Here is a 19906-nt window from a genome sequence, read left to right as displayed (position 1 = left end):
GGATGAGCAGTCCTATCTCCTGCTGCCACAGACACACCCTGAGGTCCCCCAGCAGTTCCCAGACAGCACAGTGGTCCCAAGTTGGCCAGGACCCTGCGGAGCTGTGAGCAGAGGCTGAATCTCAAGGAAACAGCACTCCTGCTCCACCAGTGAAGCAGGACACCCACACCCCAAAGCCCACAGCATCCTGAGACTGAGAGGGTTTTAATACAATGCATACCCACCGTGCCACATCTTTCAAGAGACTGGTGTTCCGTCTCCTTGCCGTTCTTGGAAGGAGAGCAGGTGCCCGGGACCAGCAAGGCACCCCGACACCACCACTCACATCCCCGAAGCCTGCTCACATCCCTGCCACCCTTGCAGACTCAACTTCCCTTTCCCTGAAGAAACCAACAGTCCTAACACCTTCAGCACATGCACGGACACACACATATGTGCACACTCACAGACACACGCTTACATACAAAAGGCTGAAAGTTTCTATTCCTAATGCTTTAAAATGCCCTCACTGAACTGAAGAGAAATTCAAAAGATGGTCCCGCCCTTGCATCCCCATTGCTTCTGCTCATGCAGACAGTGCCCTAGTAACGCTTGAAAACAAATGAAGACCATTTCACCACATTGACAGCTTCCCTAATGCTGTGTGTGTGTTAGTCGTGTTCATGCTCAGTTGTATCCGATTCTTTGTGACCCCATAGACTGTTGCCCACCACACTCCTCTGTCCATGGAATTCTCCAGGCAAGAATAGTGGAGTGGGTTACCATTCCCCTCTCCAGGGGGATCTTCCCAGGAATTGAACCCAGGTCTCCCACATTCAGATTCTTTTCCATCTGAGCCACCTGCTACTGCTAAGTCACTTCAGTTGTGTCCAACTCTATGTGACCCCATAGACAACAGCCCACCAGGCTCCCCCATCCCTGGGCTTCTCCAGGCAAGAACACTGGAGTGGGTTGCCATTTCCTTCTCCAATGCATGAAAGTGAAAAGTGAAAGTGAAGTCATGTCCGACTCTTCGGGACCCCATGGACCGCAGCCTACCAGGCTCCTCCATCCATGGGATTTTCCAGGCAAGAGTACTGGAGTGGGGTGCCATTGCCTTCTCCGATCTGAGCCACCAGGGAACCCCTAGTGCTAATTTCATTAGCATTAGGGAAATAGGGAAACACTTTGACCCATTCTTCGACTTCTTAGTGTTCAGTCTCAGTAGTTGCATTTTCCAAAGTGTTCTGACTTACCCAACGTTTCAGTCTTTGCAACACGCTCCCCAGAGCTGAGCAAGGGACTTTCAGACAAGAACAGCTCCGTGATGATCACGGTCACCCAGCAGCCAGACGACAGGGGCTTTAACATGGATAGTGTCAAACGTAATACCTCGTCTGCCTGGCCTGGTTCTAGCCATATCTATCGTTCTGCCTCACTTCCACAACCTCAGAGCTGCCCACAACTGGCCAGCACTCACAGGCCGCATCTCTGCCTTCCAGCACTGGCTCCTAGTCCACACTCATCCATGAGGTCCGCCTCCAAGTGACTGACCTGGCTGATCAGCATAGCACGCCCCCAAGCCCCCCAGTGACTGAAGGGACAGGGCCCTGGACCTCAGCCAGACTGTGGGTGTTCTCAGTGTCCAAGCCTTGCTTGGATAGACCTGGGCTTCTGGGTTACCTGGCCAGTCTGCTCCATTGCTGCTCACGCTGATAGGGGCTGAGTTCTGCCTCTGGCCAGAGAAAGTCAGGTCCACAGATAGTATCCTGAGAGCTCGTCCCTGACCCCCTGAAAGGGTCAGCTCCTCCCCAAGGCAACCAGGGATGCACAGTAACCAGAACCCCCCACCAACCCACTCATATTTAAATGAGTACTGATTTTTAAATGCATTTACTGGAATAAAGCTGTTCCAGATCATTTGCTTCATAATCCTTAAAGGACGGCCCTCTGGATGCAATCTCCATGGACTAAATTTAAGTCTCCTCATAAAAGCAAATCTTTAAAAAAATTTTTTCCTTTTAAATTGAGGCCCCAGTAAGCAGAGCCTAGAGGCCACAGTACTTTAGAGGCCCATGAAAATGTTTTACTTTCTTTTAAAATCAGATCCAAAAGATCTCTTAAATAGAAGAAAGCATTTTAACAAATAACAGCAATGTACTCATCCTTACACCAATGCAGCCATATGGGAGAAGGGCCCAGGAAGGCTGGAGTGTCCAGGGCATCCAGTGCCGGAAAGCAGCTGTGCCAGCAGCAGGGCAGGCCCCACAAAGGCTCAGCACACATGTGATGGGCTGAGGACAAGCAGGAGACACGCGTGCGGGACCCAGGCCCTTCTGACAGGCACAGACACTGCCCCATAAGCCCACCCCACCAACCACACTGATGCCAGCACTTCTGGCCCTGCTCTTGAACACAGCAGCAGTTGTGGCCCCCCAGTCCAGCCTCCCTTGGCCCCTCCCCCAGATCACCCCAGGGTTGCGCCTTACCCGGTGCGTCAGGGCAGCATAGAGCAGGTAACCTGCCTGGGTGTGGACGAGCCCCTTGGGCTTCCCGGTGCTCCCCGAGGTGTACAGCAGGAAGAGTATATCCTCACTGCCCATGCTCTCCGGGGCACATACCGGCTCCTCCTTGGCCATCTCCTGTGAGGAAGAGGACCAGATGGCCCATCTAGGACAGAGACTTTGCCCCACACCCAGCCTCCCAGAGACCTCCTCTCCCCCATAGCCGCAGGACTTGGGAGACCAGGCTCAGAGTTCACCTTATCTAGCCCGCCCTAGTTAATGCCAGATTAAAGGATGGATCCTATCATTTTGTTATGTGAAGTGTTTCCCTCTGTTTGTGGACTTTGAGTTCCATCTTCCCCACCAGGATGGAAGCCCATCAGATAACACAAAGGAACACTGGGCACCTCTGGGGGACCCAGATTGAGAACTACACTCTGATAAGACCCAGTTAATCCAATGGCAACCTCTTCTGCTCAAACTATACAAAAAAAGATAGACTCACCTGCTCAAGGGAAACATCCAGATGCCCCATGTGGACCTTATTGTCTGTCCTGTGAGCCACCAGGACGTGCTGGACGGATGGGCAGACCTTTATGGCTTCGTCCACGATCTTCTTCAGCTGTACCACGCGCCCTCCCCGGAGTCCTTGGTTGAAGGTAATAACCACCTTGCACTGGGCTATCGGAGTCAAATGCAGGAATTTCTGGTCAGTTTCCTCCCCACTGTGACTCTCACAGCCCAGACCACCACACGTCCCAGGCCTAAGGGTGTGATGGAGAAAGTCCATCCTTGAGCAAATGTGAAGTTCCATCTGCTTTGGGAACTTCGTGCTCAGAACCTGGGAGGAGTGGGTTTAATGGAGAGAAGCCACCGGAAGCTCAACTCTTCCAGATTCCCACTCCCACCTGCTCTGGGGGGACCCTCCACCACCCACCCTCCACCCACGACACCCAAACCCGGAATAAACTGAAGGGATCAGGGCTAAGGTGGGCTACTGTACAACTGGCCCCTGAGGAAGAGCCTGGAACAAACATCCAGCTGCCCTGCTGATGACCACACACGGCCCTCAACCTGTGGTGTGGGCACAGAGGCCTGATTCGGAGCCATGGGCAGAGGTGCTGGGGAACAACCCCACTCAGCAGCCCTCAACCAGGTCCCTCGCCCCTTGGGGGTCATGCTGATGCATGGGGCCCCATCACCTTCGGGATTCCCATGCGGTCTGAGACCTGGGCACCCATGGGGGCAGGTCCCCAGCCTCACACCCCACAGCCCACAGTGCCTCCCAGGACCCCCTCCCCAGTGAACTGCCTGCACTTGAATTCTCACTCCAGGACCAGCTCCTGGGGCCCTACCTGAGGCACTAGTCTCCCTCAGCTTCGCGGTCTGAGATGCACTTTCGAAAGGCATGCTCACAGCCTCTCTTCCTCCCAAGCAAGAACCCTGGAGGTGGCACAGCCCTCCTGGCCACCTGAGACAGGTGGACAGAGCCTGCCTGAGACTCTCCAGGCCTGTCTCCCTGGGCAGGGACTGTCCAGGGAAGCTCTGCATCGGGCAGGAAGGGAGACGGGCCAGCCGAGGGAAAGGACGTATGGGGCAGGATGCTCAGGATCCCCGGGAGGAGACAGCAGCCCCTGCCCATCCTGGGTGCTGGGACCCCGGCCTCTGTGATGCAGGCCTTACTCCTGGTGCCCACCTGTGCAAGGCCTCCCTGCCTGAGCAGTCCTCCAGGACTGGAACCTCCAGGCCCTGGCATATCCAGTCCCCAGGAGGTGCTTGGGGAGCCTCCACTCCCTGAGGCCCCTGAGGATGGGCAGCAGGGCCGCAGCAAGTGCATCAGCACAGGTGGGACCACAGACACTTTGTCTGTGGGAATTTGCTTTCACCCTAGTTTTCTTTTTTTTTTTTTACCAGATCTCAGCATCTGTATTTGTGTGTTTTTTTGTTTTAATATTTAGTTATTTTCCTCTATGCTGGGTCCTCGTTGCTGTGCATGGGCTTTCTCTAGTTGCAGTGAGCAGAGGCTACTCTCGAGTTGCCATGTGTGGGCTTCTCATTGCGTGGCTTCTCTTGTTGCAGAGCATGGCTCTTGGACATGAGGGCTTCTCGAGTTGCAGCTCACGGGCTCAGTGGTTGTGGCACATAAGGTAGTTGCCCTGTGGCAACGTGGAATCTTCTGGGACCAGGGATCAAACCCATGTCCCCAGCATTGGCAGACAGATTTCCCAACCACTGGACCACCAGGGGAGTCCTATATTTGTTTTTAATTGCTCCCATGGCCAATTACCACAAATTTAGTGTCTCAAAACACCCTTTTTTTTTTTTTTTTTTTTTTAGCTTATGGTTCTGTAGCCTGGGTGAGCTCAGCAGGGTTCTCTGCTTAGAGTTTCACAGCCAGTATCAAGGGGTCAGGGGTTGGGGATCTCACCTGAAGCTCGGGGTAGAATCTGCTTCCAGGCTATTCAGGTGTTGGCAGAACTCAGTTCCATGTGACTGTAGGACTGAGGTCCCCACCTTGCTGACAGTCGGTCAGGGGTTGTCCTCAGCTTTTAGAATCACTACACCGCCCCCCCCCCCCCGGGGCAACACCTCCTCATCCTCAAAGCCAGCAAAGGCAGGTCAAGTCCTTGCCCCACTTTGAATCTCTCTGAACTTCCTCTCTGCCACAGCTTCAGCCAAAGAGAGTTCTCTGTTTTTAAGGACTTGGGTGGTTAGATTGGGACAACCCACATCATCCCCCACCTTAGCACCCCATCACACCTGCAGAGGTCATCTGCCACGGAAGGGACATATTCACAGCTACTGGGGATTTGGGCACTGGCAATTGCTTGGGCCACTATTCTGCCCCCACAGCCTTTGCTATGAGGGAGCTTACATCAATCATGTGCAAGGCCACATGAAGAGGAAGAGACCCCCTGGCCCCTCCAACCATCCAAGCCAACCCAGCTGCTGTCCCAGATACCACAGAGCATGATGAAGCCATTCCCACTATGCCCACCTGACTCCTGCCCCACAGAATCATGAAATATAATAAGAAAGTATACTATTCTAAGTACTAACTTTTGGAGTAGCTTGTAATACAGCAACAGATAACCAAAATACTACCCTCACTGACCCAAGAGAACACAGACATTTGTCCCAATAGGGTCTTACCCCCAGGAAACTGACATCTGAATGGAGGTGTAGGGTGTTGGGGAAGAGTTGCTTAATGGCAAAGTTCTGGAGAAAAGCTATAGGAGTTTTCCCTACTGAGCCTCTTGGAGCTGACCAGGCCCTGCCTTCCCGTGGCCTGGCTGTTTAGGATTCCCGAGGTCTAGGAGTTGCCCTGCATCCAGTTACCAATTCCCCAGAATCAGCTGCTTTTTCTTATTTCAGAGAATCTTAACAGAAACATTTGGTAACTATGACCACATCAGCGAGACAGAAAAGGAGCAGCCTAATGTAATGTTAAAAGCAGCAGCAGGATGCCTGGGTTCAAACCCTGCGTCTGTCACTAAACAGCAGTATGATCCTGGGCAAGTGACTTCACTTCTCTGTGCCTTGGTCCCCAGGACCACATGGCTTCACTGGAGAATTCTACCAAATAAAAGTAAACTAACATCAATCGTTCTCAAACTCATCCTAAAAATTGCAGAGGTGGAAATGCTTTCTCACACATTCTATGTGGCTAGCATTACCCTGATACCAAAATCAGACAAACACATCACAAGAAAAGAAAACTACAGACCAATATCCCTTATAAACACTGATGCAAAAATTCTCAACCAAATGCTAACAGACTGTATCCAGTAGCATAGCAATAAGGTTATATATCATGACTGCTGCTGCTAAGTCACTTCAGTCGTGTCCAACTCTGTGCGACCCCAGAGACGGCAGCCCACCAGGCTTCCCCATCCCTGGGATTCTCCAGGCAAGAACACTGGAGTGGGTTGTCATTTCCTTCTCCAGTGCATGAAAGTGAAAAGTGAAAGTGAAGTCGCTCAGTCGTGTCTGACTTTTAGCGACCCCATGGACTGCAGCCCACCAGGCTCCATGGGATTTTCCAGGCAAGAGTACTGGAGTGGGGTGCCGTTGCCTTCTCCAATATATCATGACTAAGAGGGATTTATTCCTGGAATGCAAGGATGGTTCAACATACAAAAATCAAGGATAGATATATATATATCAGTGGAGCATAATAGAGAACTCAGAAAAGAGCCCTCAAATATACAGTCAAGTTAGTTTTGACAAGGATGCCAAGACCATTCAACGTGGGAAAAATGGTTTCTTCAACAAATGGTTCTGGTATTGCTGGATATGCACAGATTAAAAAAAATGAAGTTGGACCCTTACTTCCCACCATATACAAAAACTAACTCAAAATGCATCAAAGACCTAAATGAAAAAGCTAAGGCTATTAAAAACACTCTTAGAAGAAAACACAGAGACCAATCTTCATAACGTTGTATTCAGCAACTGAATCTTAAATAATACACCAGAAATACAAACAATAAAAGGAAATAGATGAACTGGACTTTATCACAATTAAAAATTTTTGTGCATAAAAGGTCAATATTGAGAAAGCAAAAAGACAACACAGAGAATGAGATAATTGTGAATCATATATCTGATAAAGGTACAGTATCTACAATATATAGAAAACTCATGACTCAACAACAACAAAAAAGACAAATGACCAATTAGAGCCAAGGACTTAAGTAGACATTTCTCCAAAGAAGACACAAATGGACAACAAGCACATAAAAAGATATCCAGTGATATTAGTCATTTGGAAAATGCAAATCAAAACTACAATGAGATACCACTTCCGACCCACTGGGACAGCTATAATTATTTTAAAAGGAAAATAAGTGTTGATGAGAATTTGGGGAAATTGGAATTCTCACACATTGCTAGTGGACATGGAACACAGAGCAGTTCAATTGGAAAAGTTTTGCAGTTCGTCAGTAAGTTAAAATAGATTTACCACATGTGCCAGCAATTCCATTCCTAGGTATACACCCAAAACAATAGAAAGGAGGTGTTCTTGTACATAAACATTCATAGCAACTCTATTCACAATAGCCAAAAATTAGAAACAAGTCAAAATGCCCATAAACAGATAAATGGATAGACAAAATGTAATCTATCCATACAGTGAGATATTATTCAACTACAAAAATAAATGAAATACTGATTCACACTACAACACAGGCCCACCTTGAAAACACCATGCTTGGTGAAAGAAGTGGGACACAGAGTGCCACACATTGTAGGAGTCCGTTTTTACAAAACATTCAGAACAGACAAATCACAGAAAGAGAAAGCAGATCGGTGGTTGCCAGAGGCTGGATGAGGGGAAATGGTGAATGCCTGCTTTGTGGGTATGAGATGTCCATTCGAGGGATGGAAAATTCTGGAATAGTGATGATGGTTGCACGACACTGTGAATGTGCTTAATGTCTCTGAATTGTACACTTTAAGTGATGCAATGGTATCAGGAAAAAGGAGAGGGTGGAAATGGCAAAAGTCTTATCTCATATGGTATTTATGAAGACTAAATTAAAATTATAGGAGATGACCTTCACAGATTACTTAGACAGAGCCTGGCTAAAGTAGGTGCTAAAGTTGAGAGAAAGAGAAGGGAATGGCAGCACCAACCCTGAAAGCAACAGGAAATGTTGGAAGGAAGCAGAAAGGCTCCCAAGTCTTTCCTAAAGAGGGTGGTCAGCAGAGGTCTGAGAACTCTGCCCTTCAGCTCTGTCCACTACCCAAAGGCAAGTCTTCCGTGAGACGCAAAGAATTCCCAACGGCCCCCAGAACTTGGCACCCTCCTGGGGGAGCCAGCTCAGCAAGCCCTCCAGGATCTCAAGGGAGCAGGGATCTGGCTGTACAAACATGGGGCCACCATGCAGACACCCTGCCCTCTGACACCAGAAAAAAAAAGGAGATGATATTCCTCTACACACCTGTCTGAGAGCCTCTGACCTACCTGCACACAGAAAGTCAAAGATACACCACAAGGCCCATACCTGACTCCATCATTCCTCACCACAAAGGCTTTCATCTGTTCACTGGTGGAACCTTCCCCAGGCCTCCCCAGCCTCCTTTCACCCTACGTTTCTTCCTGCCTCCACTGCAGCCACATGGCCTCCTCCAGCGGATACCTATGCCATTCCCTCCACCTGGAATCTTCCTTCTTCATGTGGTTCAATCCAGTGCACTTGGATCTCAGCTCATAGAGCAAACGCTCATTCAGCCACGCACTGTGCTTGGCAGTGCCCGTCATCTGTCTCTGTGACTTTCAGTGATGTCTGCCACCACCCTGAGTCCCTGAAGGCCAAGGGAGACCCAGATTTCTCCCTCCATCCCACTGCCCACATGCTCACCATCGTTGATCCTCCCAGCCAAGGACCCCACACTGAAGCCAGCAAAGATGACATTGTGGATGGCTCCGATCCTGGCACAGGCCAGCATGGCAGCCACAGCCAGTGGGGAGACAGGCATGTAGATGGCCACTCGGTCCCCTCGGCGGACTCCATACCTCTTGAGTGTGTTGGCCAGGCGGCACGTGGTCTCCAGTAGCTCCCTGCAGCACAAGGGAGGGAGGGCTGTCAGAGAAGGGGGAGGGCTGGAACAGTTCTGCAAACTGCAGGCACTGCAACCCCAACCAGCCTGAAGAGGGCAGCCGCTGGAACACCTGGTGCATGGAACAATCTTTTCAGAAAACATTGTAACTTTGTAGGCTGGTACTGACATGGATTCACAATCACTCTGCTGAGGAAAATCACCTGCCCCTCGTCCACAGAGAACAGGGCTTCTCAGACCTGGGATATCTGGTCCCCGAGGCTTCTGACACATCCACCCTGAGAGGCCCCAGTTCTCTGGGTCAACACAGGCCTTGCTGAGCAGGGCACCCCCAACTCTGTGAAGCCACAGAACTTTGGGGAGGAAGGAAGCCCATGGCCTGGGGCAGGCCTGCGGGGGTGAGGGATGGGGATGCTGAACACCATGCCCTCACCTCACGCACCCACGAGGCCCCTGTCTCCACTCCCAGGCTTAGGCTCGGCTGGCCGATCAGAGTGCAGCATCCCCCTGAACAAGCTGATTGATTGGCCTGAGGTTTGTGTATGACCCAACCCAACCCTGGGAGGATGACATTCCCCCAGAAACCAGGGGTCTGCAGCAGAACCAGGGGTGGGGGAAGTACAGGAGGGCAGAAGCAGCTGCACAATGAGTTCAACCCTATTTTCCAAGTCGTCCTGCCGAACCTCACTTCCCACAGGAAGGGAAGTTCCCCATTTTTGCTGCTTTTGTTTTATTGTATTTGTTATTTAACAGAAAGAGCTGGCATGGAAGGGCAGAGTAAGTTCGCCCCACACACATGGCTTCACCCTTGTGGCCAGGACCCAGCAGTGTTTGTGGTTGCCCCGTGCTCAGAGACCCAGAAAGGGGCAGCCTGGCAAGGGCCACCAGGAAACAAAGAGGGGGGTGGCGATAGGCTTTGGGGGAGCCCAGATGAGAGCAGATCACTGGCATAACCAAGCAGGACCTTGTGGGACACCGCTCCCCATATACTCTGCTTTAGCTCCTCTCTGAAACACTCAGATAACTGTATCTCATACACGTTCCTGAGTCCTCTTACAGATGCTAAAACCCCCACCAAATGGAAGAAATGAACTACTTGTAGTCTCTAGACCTACTGGAGCCTGAAGACTGATCATGTTAACAGCCCAGTTACCTCATCATCAACCAATCAGAGAACTGTGCACAAGCTGTTCACATACCCTGGGACTCCCCTCCCTCACCTGGACTTTAACAGGCTTTCCAAAACCCATCGGGGATTCCAGGTGTTTTGAGCGCCAGCTACCCTGGACACCTGCTTGGCACCCTGCAATAAACGCTGCACTTTCCTTCACCACAACCTGCTGTCAGCAGGCTGGCTCTACTGTGCATGGGTGAGCGGAGTGACTCAAGTCTGATTTGGTAACACAAGTGCGGCCTGCACTCTCCCCTGACTCCTGCCCAGACTGGCACAGACCCCGTCCCCTCTCTTAAGGCTTTAGGACAAAAGCACCACTCACTGGCACCCCATCCACCCTGCACCTGAGCTTGTGATGAAAGAAAGAGCACCCAGAGGGCCCCCAACAGCAAACGCCCCAGAACCAGGGCCCAGAAACATGCCTCCTGTATGTGACAGCGCTGAAGAGGCAGTCATGGTCAGTCACCCAGAAGGTGACTTAAGCGCAGCCCATGTGCTGTTTTTTTTTTTTTTTTCCACATGCTGTTTTTAACAGCCCTAAAGATTTACGCAGTTGGTGCTGAGGAGATGGAGGCTCAAGTGTGTCAGAGATCAGTGGTGATGAAATCCTGTCCTTTTTCTACAGACGGAAGGATGGAAGGCAGCATTTTGAAGTGAAAAAAGGAACAGAATGGCCCAGACAGAGTGGCCTGGGTTACTCTCTACAGTAGCTGGACAGGCGTGGGAGCTCAGCTTTCACAGCCGGCACAAGATCACCTGAGAAACAGCAGGCCCCTCCACCTTGTTGGACTGTCACACGTGTGACCGAGAAGCATCACCCACTCAGGACCCTGCCAAACATTCAGTAGAGATTATCTCTACCATCAGGCGTCTTTGTTTGAAATTACTTTTAAAAGTACTAAAATCAACTCATTCACTTTGGTGAATTCATAAGATGTTAAAAATTCTGTTCTCGGTACCATGAGGGCAAGCTGGGCACCAGACCAAGGAAATGAGAGGAGAGTGTCCTCTGGCAGCCCAGCTCTGATGGGGAAGTGAAGGCACATGAGAGCGTGAAGGGCGTTCACCGCCTCAGTTTAGGGTACGATTGCTGAGGGCAGCAGGGAGAACTTTCGGGAAAGGTCAGCGGTGGGGAGAAGGAGGAAGGCAGAAGAAGGGAGAGGATTCCTTCCGGCCAGAAGCTGCCTGGCGACCAGAGCTGGACAACCGACCTGTGTGGCCCTGGGAAGGTGTGGAGACCAAGCGACAGTAGCCAAGGTGTTCCCTGGAGGATCAAGGGGCCTCCCCATGGGCCCTGCCACTGAGTCCGCTAGGTCCCGCACTCTTTTTTTATATTTATTTATTTTTGGTTGTGCTGGGTTTTCGTTGCTGTGCAGGTTTTTCTCTCATTGTGGCAAGTGGGGCTCCTCTCTAGTTGCAGTGTGCAGGCTTCTCATTGTGGTAGCTTCTCTTGCTGTGGAGCACGGGTTCTAGGCACATGGACTTAGTTGCTCCATGGCATGTGAGATCTTCCGGGACCAGGGATGGAACCCGTGTCTCCTGCATTGGCAGGCAGATTCTTTACCACTGAGCCACCTGGGAAGCCTGGGTCCCGAACTCTTGCTGCTGCCTCCAGAGATGTTTCTGATAAAAAATCTGATCTGGGTAAAGCTCTTGAGTTCACTGCCCTTCCTGTCCTCTCCACCAAGGCCATAAAACTCAAGGTCAAAGAAATCCTTGAAACCTCCTTGGGTTTCCTGACCCCATCAGTCCAGCCTCTGCTTAAACAGAGGCTGGGAGTCACCTCACACAGCACTCCCTCTTTCTTTGCTACTTCAATAGAGAAATAGTCTTCCTAGAATCAGGCCAAGATTTGTGGCTGTTCCACTTCCAGCCCTTGGTCCAGTTCAGGCCTTTAAAGATGTCCAGAATAACTCTGTCATGCAATAACAGCCCTTAAGATTCCTGGAACACTCCCTCCACCATCCTACAAAGCCTTTCTCTCCCAGCTTCTCTCCCCCAGCCCTCCAGGAACCGACTCTCACACCCTAGAAACTTCCAGGTCACAAAACAGACCCCAGCACTCCCATGGTGTCTGCTCGGGTCAGAATAAGGAAACCCAGACCCTTGACCCCAATTTTATATTTAACCATGTAAATGACGAACACATTTATTTTTAATGCTTAACACAGGTGGCCCCAATTCAACATGAGGTCACTAACCCACTAACCATCGCCACACCCAGAACAGGACTAACCAGGGCTTTGCCCTATCACAATCAGGGAATTAATTCTCAAAATCGGACTTTCCGGACTATCTATTTGTCCCTATTTAATTCCACCTCAATTTCTACTCATCTTTCCAGCGCACCCATTATTTTTTTAAACTTGGATTTTTGTTAACAATTTCCTCCAAACTTACACCACTGGAGAATAAGGTCAACAAACCTAGATCTTCAAATCACGAAAATGTACATGTTACGCAAGTGATCCTCCAGGTACTTAAAAATTTACTCCAGGGTACTCAAAAATCATCCAAAAGCTGTCCTTGGATATTCATGACTTCTCAGACTTTCACAAACCGATATGCTGCTTCTATATCAAATAGATAGTGCAGTCACTCAATGACCAGTGCTCTGGGCTATCCCTGCAGGAAACACTGCTTCCTCCTTGCCTGTGGGGTTTTTCCAAGGGACAGTGACATGCAGCTTTCTGAGAAATCACCTAACAAAATAAGTTTGAGTTCTATTTTCCAGTGCGAGGAGCAATACATTATTTGTCAATCAGGTTCTGAACAAGCTATCTACGTTTGTCTGCCAGGAGACGCCTCAGGGCCATGCCTTCCATGTGGAGGCACGAAAATGACAGGCACAAATACACAGAATGGCCTCACCTTCAGGGTGCTGAACAGCAAAAGGCTGCCTGGCCTTGGGGAAGAAAGGAGACCTTTCACAGCCAACTCTAAGCTTCAGCTGGGAGGAACGTCCATCCAACGCTAATCCAACCACAAGTATGTGAAATCAACACAATGCCTGCCTGAACACAGACAGAAGAAAGCCATCTCTGGTCCAGCTCAATAAAAACAGGACACAGCTGGACAGACCCGGGGAATTAAGATAAGCTCTGTGTGTGTGTATGTGTGTGTGTGTGTGTGTGTGTGTGTATGCACGTGCACGTGTGTGTGCGTGCACATGCACAGCTGCTGTATCTAAGAAACTAATGTGGAACACACAACTTGCTTACTTGCTACAATTACTGTGGCTCTTGTGTTCACTAGCTAAGAGGCTACCTCCTTCATTGTCCACTTGCCCCACTGAGTATCAGCTTCCCTTCAGCAGGGATTTGTTCACCGCCTTCCTCCCAGTATCCAGAACTGGACCTAGTGCAGAAAAAGGTGTGTGACAGATGTCTGTGGAATGGAAGAGACCAGCAGGTAAGCCTGAAAGAGCCCAGGCAGGCACAGGGTGACTGGAGCCTGGGGTCTAACCATGAGCGCTGGTCCACCTGCAGATGTCTCCCAGCCTCCTGCACTGAGAGAGGGTCACATTGGAGGAAACATCCTGCCCCTCAGAGAGTGCGATGGGCAGGACAACCCCACTGATAGGCCAGCCCATGGCTACTCCTCTGTCTACACTTCCTTCTGCCAAGAAGGGAAGGAGCCCAGGGAACGGTGTCACTGGGTATGTGGAGGCCTGCGACAGTGTCTTCTCTCCCCTAGTCTGGTGCTGATAGGAGGGGTCAAGCCCAGGGTCCAGATGAAGGACCGGATAGGACAGGTCTTCCTTCAGTCTGCTTCTCTAGACTTGACTTCTTTGGCTGCCCCAGGTCTTAGTTACAGCGTGCAGGATCTTGGTGTGGCACACAGGCTTAGCTGCTCTGCAACATGTGGGACCAGAGTTCCCCAACCAGGGGTAAGACCCACCTTCCCTGCATTACAAGGCGGATTCTTAACCACTGGATCACCTGGGAAGCCCCTACTTCTCTAGACTTTGCTATTCTCTTCAGTAAGCCATTTCTGGAAGGTGAAGATGGTAAGAAAAGCGAAGGTTGGCAAGAGAAGTGGGGCACAGCAGAAGGGACCCCTTCCCACAGGAAGAGGCTTGCCAGGCCTCGGGACCATCCCCTTCCCTCTGGCAAAACTCCTCTGGCCCAGACATTACTCTAGCCACTAAATCTGATCTAACGTGAGGCCATGTGCTTACTCTGCTACTTACTGCCACCAGAGAACAGAAGCCCAGGAAATTCAGCTGAGCGGGCTCATAACCCAAGTATGAAATTCCTCTCACGTCATGATTCGATCTCGTGACCATGACCTTGAGCAAAGGTAAGCTGCAGGGAACTGTAAAGCCACTGCCACATGTCAACACGAATACGCCCAAACTGCCCTTGCCAACGAAGCCCCAGACACACTCAGGGTTCAAAGCAAACAAGAGATGAAACACCACTGCTGACCCTGGGCCAGCCAGTGAACTGAGGGTCACTGAAGCTGCATGTTTTCTAAATTCCTTACAAAAAGTAAATGTATTTTTCTTGAAGCTTTGCTATACTCTGTGGAAAGTTATGAACTCAGAGAATTTCCCTCTCAGGAGAGTATCTCAGTGAAGGACATCTGATTAGAGGTGGGGCTCCCCCCTACCCTCAACTCCCCATACACCTGGGTCTTGACTGACCCAACCATAGTATGGTCCAATAATAGGAGTACTTCTAAGGCGGTATCCAGGACTCCTGTGGTCTGAATGTTTGCACAGTCCTTACCCCCAAAGAGGGTAGCATTAGGGCGAAATTAGGTCATGAGGGTGGAGCCCCATGATGGGATTAGCGCCCTTATAAGGGAGAATCCCAGGGATGGGGGAACCTGGTGGGCTGCCATCTCTGGGGTCACACAGAGTTGGACACGACTGAAGCAACTTAGCAGCAGCCGCAAGGGAGACCCCATGGAGCTCCCTTTTTCCTTCCACTAGGTGAGGACACAGAGGGAAGGCACTGGCTATGACCAGGAGAACCCAACCAGCAGACGACCATGCTGGCACCTTGATCTTGGGCTTCCAGCCTCCACAACTGTGAGAAATAAGTCTCGGTTATTTCTCAGCCCCCTCTGTCAGTGGCATTTTGTTATAGCAGTCCAAACAGACCTACAGGGCCTGCACAGCCAAAAAACACAATGTTGTAAAGCAACTATACTCCAATTAAAAAAAAAAGGACAGGACCAAATCTGAACTTCTAGGCACATATAAAAGCATCCTATAAACAGTAGCTATAATTACTGCAGAAAAAGGCAGAAAAAGAAAATGGGTGACAATGGGTGGTTCCTTAACAGCAGGAAGGAGAGTGAGGATGTCAGTTTACTTTTGTGTGAATTGCAGGCAGCTGTGTCATTGGCTCAGGGTGAATAAAGGTCACTGCTGTATCTGAATACAGTTACAGAAGCCCTCCCCTGCAGCCCCATGCCCTGCAGTGGGTACTGATGGGAAGCCCTTGCTTGAGGTGGGAGGGGTCTGAGAAGGATACATCACCCACAATCGGGGCCGCTGTCAGCAGCAGGTTCTAGGTACTCAGCCACAGCCCAGGGTTCTGAGAGGCTGGGGGAAGGCAGGTGCCCCCACCCCTCAACCACCTGTCGTGTCTCCCCCCCCACCTCCACCAGCTGCCCCATCTTCTCCAGCCATGCTCACCACCCACTGTGAGCACAAGGACCCTGCCATCCAGGCAGCCTCAGCCACCCCCAGGCCCCTGAGGGTTCACTGCCCAGAGCACTCTCCTCCTACCCTCCCCACCCCACTCCCATTCACAGTTCCTTCAGTGACAACAGCTACTGAGCAGATGTCCTGTGCCCAGCACTGCTCTGAATCCTAGGCACATCCATGGAGCCTCACAACAGCCCAAGGGTTGGAAGTTACCATCACCCATCCCATTTTTCAGATGAGGAAACTGAGGCACAGAGGAGTTAAGTGACTTCTCAAGGCTATTCAGCTGAAAGGGTCAAGAATCAGGTCAAGATTAAAACCCAGTCTGGCCCCAAGGGCTGCTCTCAAAACCCACAGCTTCAGAACAACTTGAATCCTATTATAAAGGCTCCCAGACTTGACAATTTTGCCATTGGCCAATTCCAATGTAACAATTTTTCTTTGTTGTTGTTGTTTAGTTATTAAGTCATGTCTGACTCTTTGCCACCCCATGGACAGTAGCCTGCCAGGCTCCTCCATCCATGGGACTCTCCAGGCAAGAGTACTGGAGTGGGTTGCCATTTCCTTTTGCAGAGGATCTTCCTGACCCAGGGATCAAACCTGGGTCTCCTGCACTGCAGGTGGATTCTTTACCACTGAGCCACCAAGGAAGACCAACATTTTTACTTGGGTTGGTTCAAATTAGCAAGAGAAATGTTGCAGGCCACTCACAGTAGTTGAATTGAGCCTAATCGGCTGCCATCTATGGGGTCGCACAGAGTCGGACACGACTGAAGCAACTTAGCAACAGCAGCAGCAGCAGCAGCAGGAAGGAGGAGAATGGGGTGGGGGGTGGATTTACTTCATGATTCAGTGTTTGGCCCCACATTCAGAACCACCTGCCCCAGGGTCTGTCTCCCGCTCAACCTAAGTCTTTCCCACCCAGACACCACCCTGTGGCACAGAAGTGACAGGTCAGACTTCTTCCCTAATTCACGCCTAATTTCCCTTGGACCTCAGCACAGGCCTTCAGCCCAAGTTTTGTCTCTGGAAAAGGAGTTCTTTCCTTTCCAGACTCAGAGCCCCGCTCACAAAGAGGGAGCCAGCACCAACCCACTAAGAACCCCTGAGGTTCCTGCCAGCCCCGGGCAAGAGAAGTCTGCGGCCCCAGTCCAACCATAACCAGCAGGGAGGATGGGGCTGTCAGCCCAGATGAAGCAAAGGAATTCACCCTCCCTATGGCCCAGAAACCTTGCGCCAGCTTCCCAGAGGACACTGACTGTATTTGCTGATGGGAAATTGTCAAGCCTCCCCGGATCTGGACCGCCCCCCCTTCCCAGGTTTGGATGAGGTCTGAAAGAGTCATGGGGGGCCAGCAGAGAAAATGAAGGGCCAGACAGCCCCTCCTCCCTCCCCAGGCCATCACCCCTCCCCTAGTACCCACAGTGACCCCTCCTGCCTCTAAAGGCCTGAGAGCCTCAAGCCCGGCCCCCCAGCCACTCCAGCACCTGCATTTTCTGTACCTCAGCCCACAGCCACACCAGGACTCCACTGCCCTCAGGCCCACCTGCTCTGTAGCCATCCCTTGTCCCTCCTGGAGGGCACCTGGAGCTCTCTGGCGCTGACCTCTCCAGTCAGTATTCATGGTTAACTTTGTCCTGGCATGGGTGCGGGGGGCCAGGAACACACGGCCCTTGTTGGTGAAGGGGTGTGTTGTCTGCACACAGGCGTGCAGGCCTGTCACCAGGTTTGGCCACCCGGCAGCCCCACTGTTCACACCTTTACCACCTCCAAGACTCCAGAGCACAACCCACAGAGCAGACATTGCATTGTCTGACCCCCTTTCTGGCCTTTCCAGCTCAGGGAGCCTGAGAGTCCTCGAGGGCGGCTGGGCGTAAGGTCTCACGCTTTACAACTGGGGACGACTGCGAATCCCAGTGAAGATTGTAGGCGTCAGCCACTCACACAGCAGAGGCTGCCCAGCCCTAGGGTCAAGGCCAGGGTCGGGGTCAGGTGACCAGACAGCAGGCCCCTGGTTGGTTATAGGGAACCCTCCAGGCAGCAGGTCTTGGGCAGCAGATGGAAGGGTCTGGCACCATGGACACTGGGGGCTGCATGTCTGCTGAGCCTCGAGGTGGCCCTGCGGGATCTCAGGGCTGCCAGCCCCCTGGGCCGTTCCCTCCAGGGGGCCTTGATTTTCTACCTCCTGGAGTCTCGAAGTGGCCAAGGAGGGGGCGGGGAGGGTGGCGGAGGAGCGTGGCCGATAGGGCCTCCACATCGCCCAGGCACAGCTCTGGCCCCCACACCCCCAGCCCACCGGGTCTGCAGCCGCCAGAAGCCCAACCACACAGCTGGAATAGAAGCCCCTCCCCTCCCGGAAGGCTGGTCCCAAGGGGCCAGGCGGAGGCCTTCGCCCCTCCCCTTACCCGCCCCCGGGTGCCTGCGCTCCGCCCCTCCCCTCGGCAGGCTGCTCGTCCTCCCACAAGGCGAGCCCCTCCCTCATTTCGCACAGCCGAAGGGGGCTCACAGAAACAGGACGCCAGGGCCAAGGCAGGCGATCAGTTCTTCACACTGAACGTCAGCCAGGGGCTTCAACCAGAAAGGCCCCGTCAAGAAGGTCGACTCTCGTGGAGGACATTCCCACTACGGTGCCAAAATAGGGCCATTCTAATATGTGAGATTCCAAGAGCTTGCTCAAAAGAAGAGGGAAAAACAGTACCTTGTAGAGAAGAATTCAAAGCACTTGCCAGCTTCAAACTAAAATCTCAAGGAAACTTAAATATTGGTTTAAAACCAGCTCGATCCAAGTAACTCAGGAGTCCTGCCGGATTCTGGGAGCCTGCACGGGGATTCCTGACCGAGTTCTGCAGTCAGAGTTTCTCAGAGGCAGGCAGGGGACACCGCACACAAGCCTGGCGGCCCTTGGCCTCTTGTGCCCCGGCCCAGAGGAGCCCACCCTCACAAACCCACTTCCCCTGCCTGACAGGTGCCCCTGTTCTGGTGCCTCACAGTAAACTGCGCTGGTTCATCCCAAAGCACCCCACCTCTCCACCTCCCTATACCAGTTAATAATCCTCCCCTTCAGTTGCCCTAATTTGTTAATACAGGAGTTTGCTCGCTGCAAACTGTAATTCATCTGCGGGTGAGAAGCGCCAGGTGCAAGGTTGGGGGCTGGGAGGGGCAGAAGTGCTGCCTTTTAGCAGACCCTAAATTGTTCTCCCAAGGTGAGGTCCTCTTCCTGGAAAACCCACCCACCCCTCCCAGCACCAGCAGCAGCAGGGCCACCAGCCCTTCCCCTCATCAAATCTGAAATCCTTTCCTGGCATCCCTTCGCCTGGCCCTGACCTACAGCTAAATGAGGCTTGCATCCTCCCAGATCCTGGCCTGGGCTTTCATTCCCCTGGGCTGCTCAGCACCCAGCACCCAGGGGAGGAGAAAACAGGCTCCGTGAGCCAGAAATGTTCTCTAGGTCGCCCACAGTCGGGGATAAAGCGGGTGGGAACACAGGGCACCTACCCGGCTGCCCCACCCCGCAGCGCACTGGCCTACGAAACCCTCCTGGCCTCTCAAAACTCACTCCCAGGACTTCCACAACGTCGTCTCCAGCCACGTCCCAGCGAGACTTCCTGCTTCCTCCTGCCAGAGCCCAGGGGGCCCTTCTGTGACAGTAACAAGTGGCCACAACCGGGATACGAGCCAGCCTCTGAGGAGGTACCTCCAGGCTTCAGACCTAGCCGCCCCCTCTGCCCAGGGCTGCTGTCTGACTGCTGCAGACAGAGGGGCGCCTCAGAGCCTGGGGACCATCCTGTGTTCCCAGTGGCCCCTCTGCACTGGGGCCAGTAATGCTCAATGCCAGCTGCCCCAGGGAGGAGGCGCCCTCCATGGGGCGGGGTGGTGGGGGGGGGGTGGGGGGGTGGCATGTGTCTGCTTTGCGCCTCCACAGGGGCTCCTCACTGTGCACCCTCTACATAAGAAAGCCCAGCTGGAACCACCACAGAAATCACCCCCTCCAGGGCTGAAGCCACAATGGAAACTCTCCAC

General features: G+C 52.1%; 1 protein-coding gene across 4 annotated transcripts in view; it reads right to left on the bottom strand.

The window, feature by feature from the left end:
• ACSS1 (acyl-CoA synthetase short chain family member 1) overlaps positions 1-19906 on the bottom strand; it is a 45182-nt gene that overhangs the window by 12084 nt on the left and 13192 nt on the right. For all 4 annotated transcript variants that reach the window (XM_025264123.3, XM_006041731.4, XM_025264124.3 and 1 more), the window contains exons 3-5: positions 8852-9051; positions 2989-3164; positions 2469-2621 (exon numbers count right to left, since the gene is read on the bottom strand). In XM_025264123.3, the coding sequence (XP_025119908.1) occupies positions 2469-2621; positions 2989-3164; positions 8852-9051 (529 nt within the window). The remainder of the gene's footprint in view (positions 1-2468; positions 2622-2988; positions 3165-8851; positions 9052-19906) is intronic.

This window comes from Bubalus bubalis, chromosome 14 (genome assembly GCF_019923935.1).
Source record: "Bubalus bubalis isolate 160015118507 breed Murrah chromosome 14, NDDB_SH_1, whole genome shotgun sequence".
NCBI classification, from domain to species: Eukaryota; Metazoa; Chordata; class Mammalia; order Artiodactyla; family Bovidae; genus Bubalus; species Bubalus bubalis.
The sequence above is the reverse complement of the archived record's forward strand: the minus strand, read 5'-3'. Positions and strand labels throughout refer to the sequence as shown.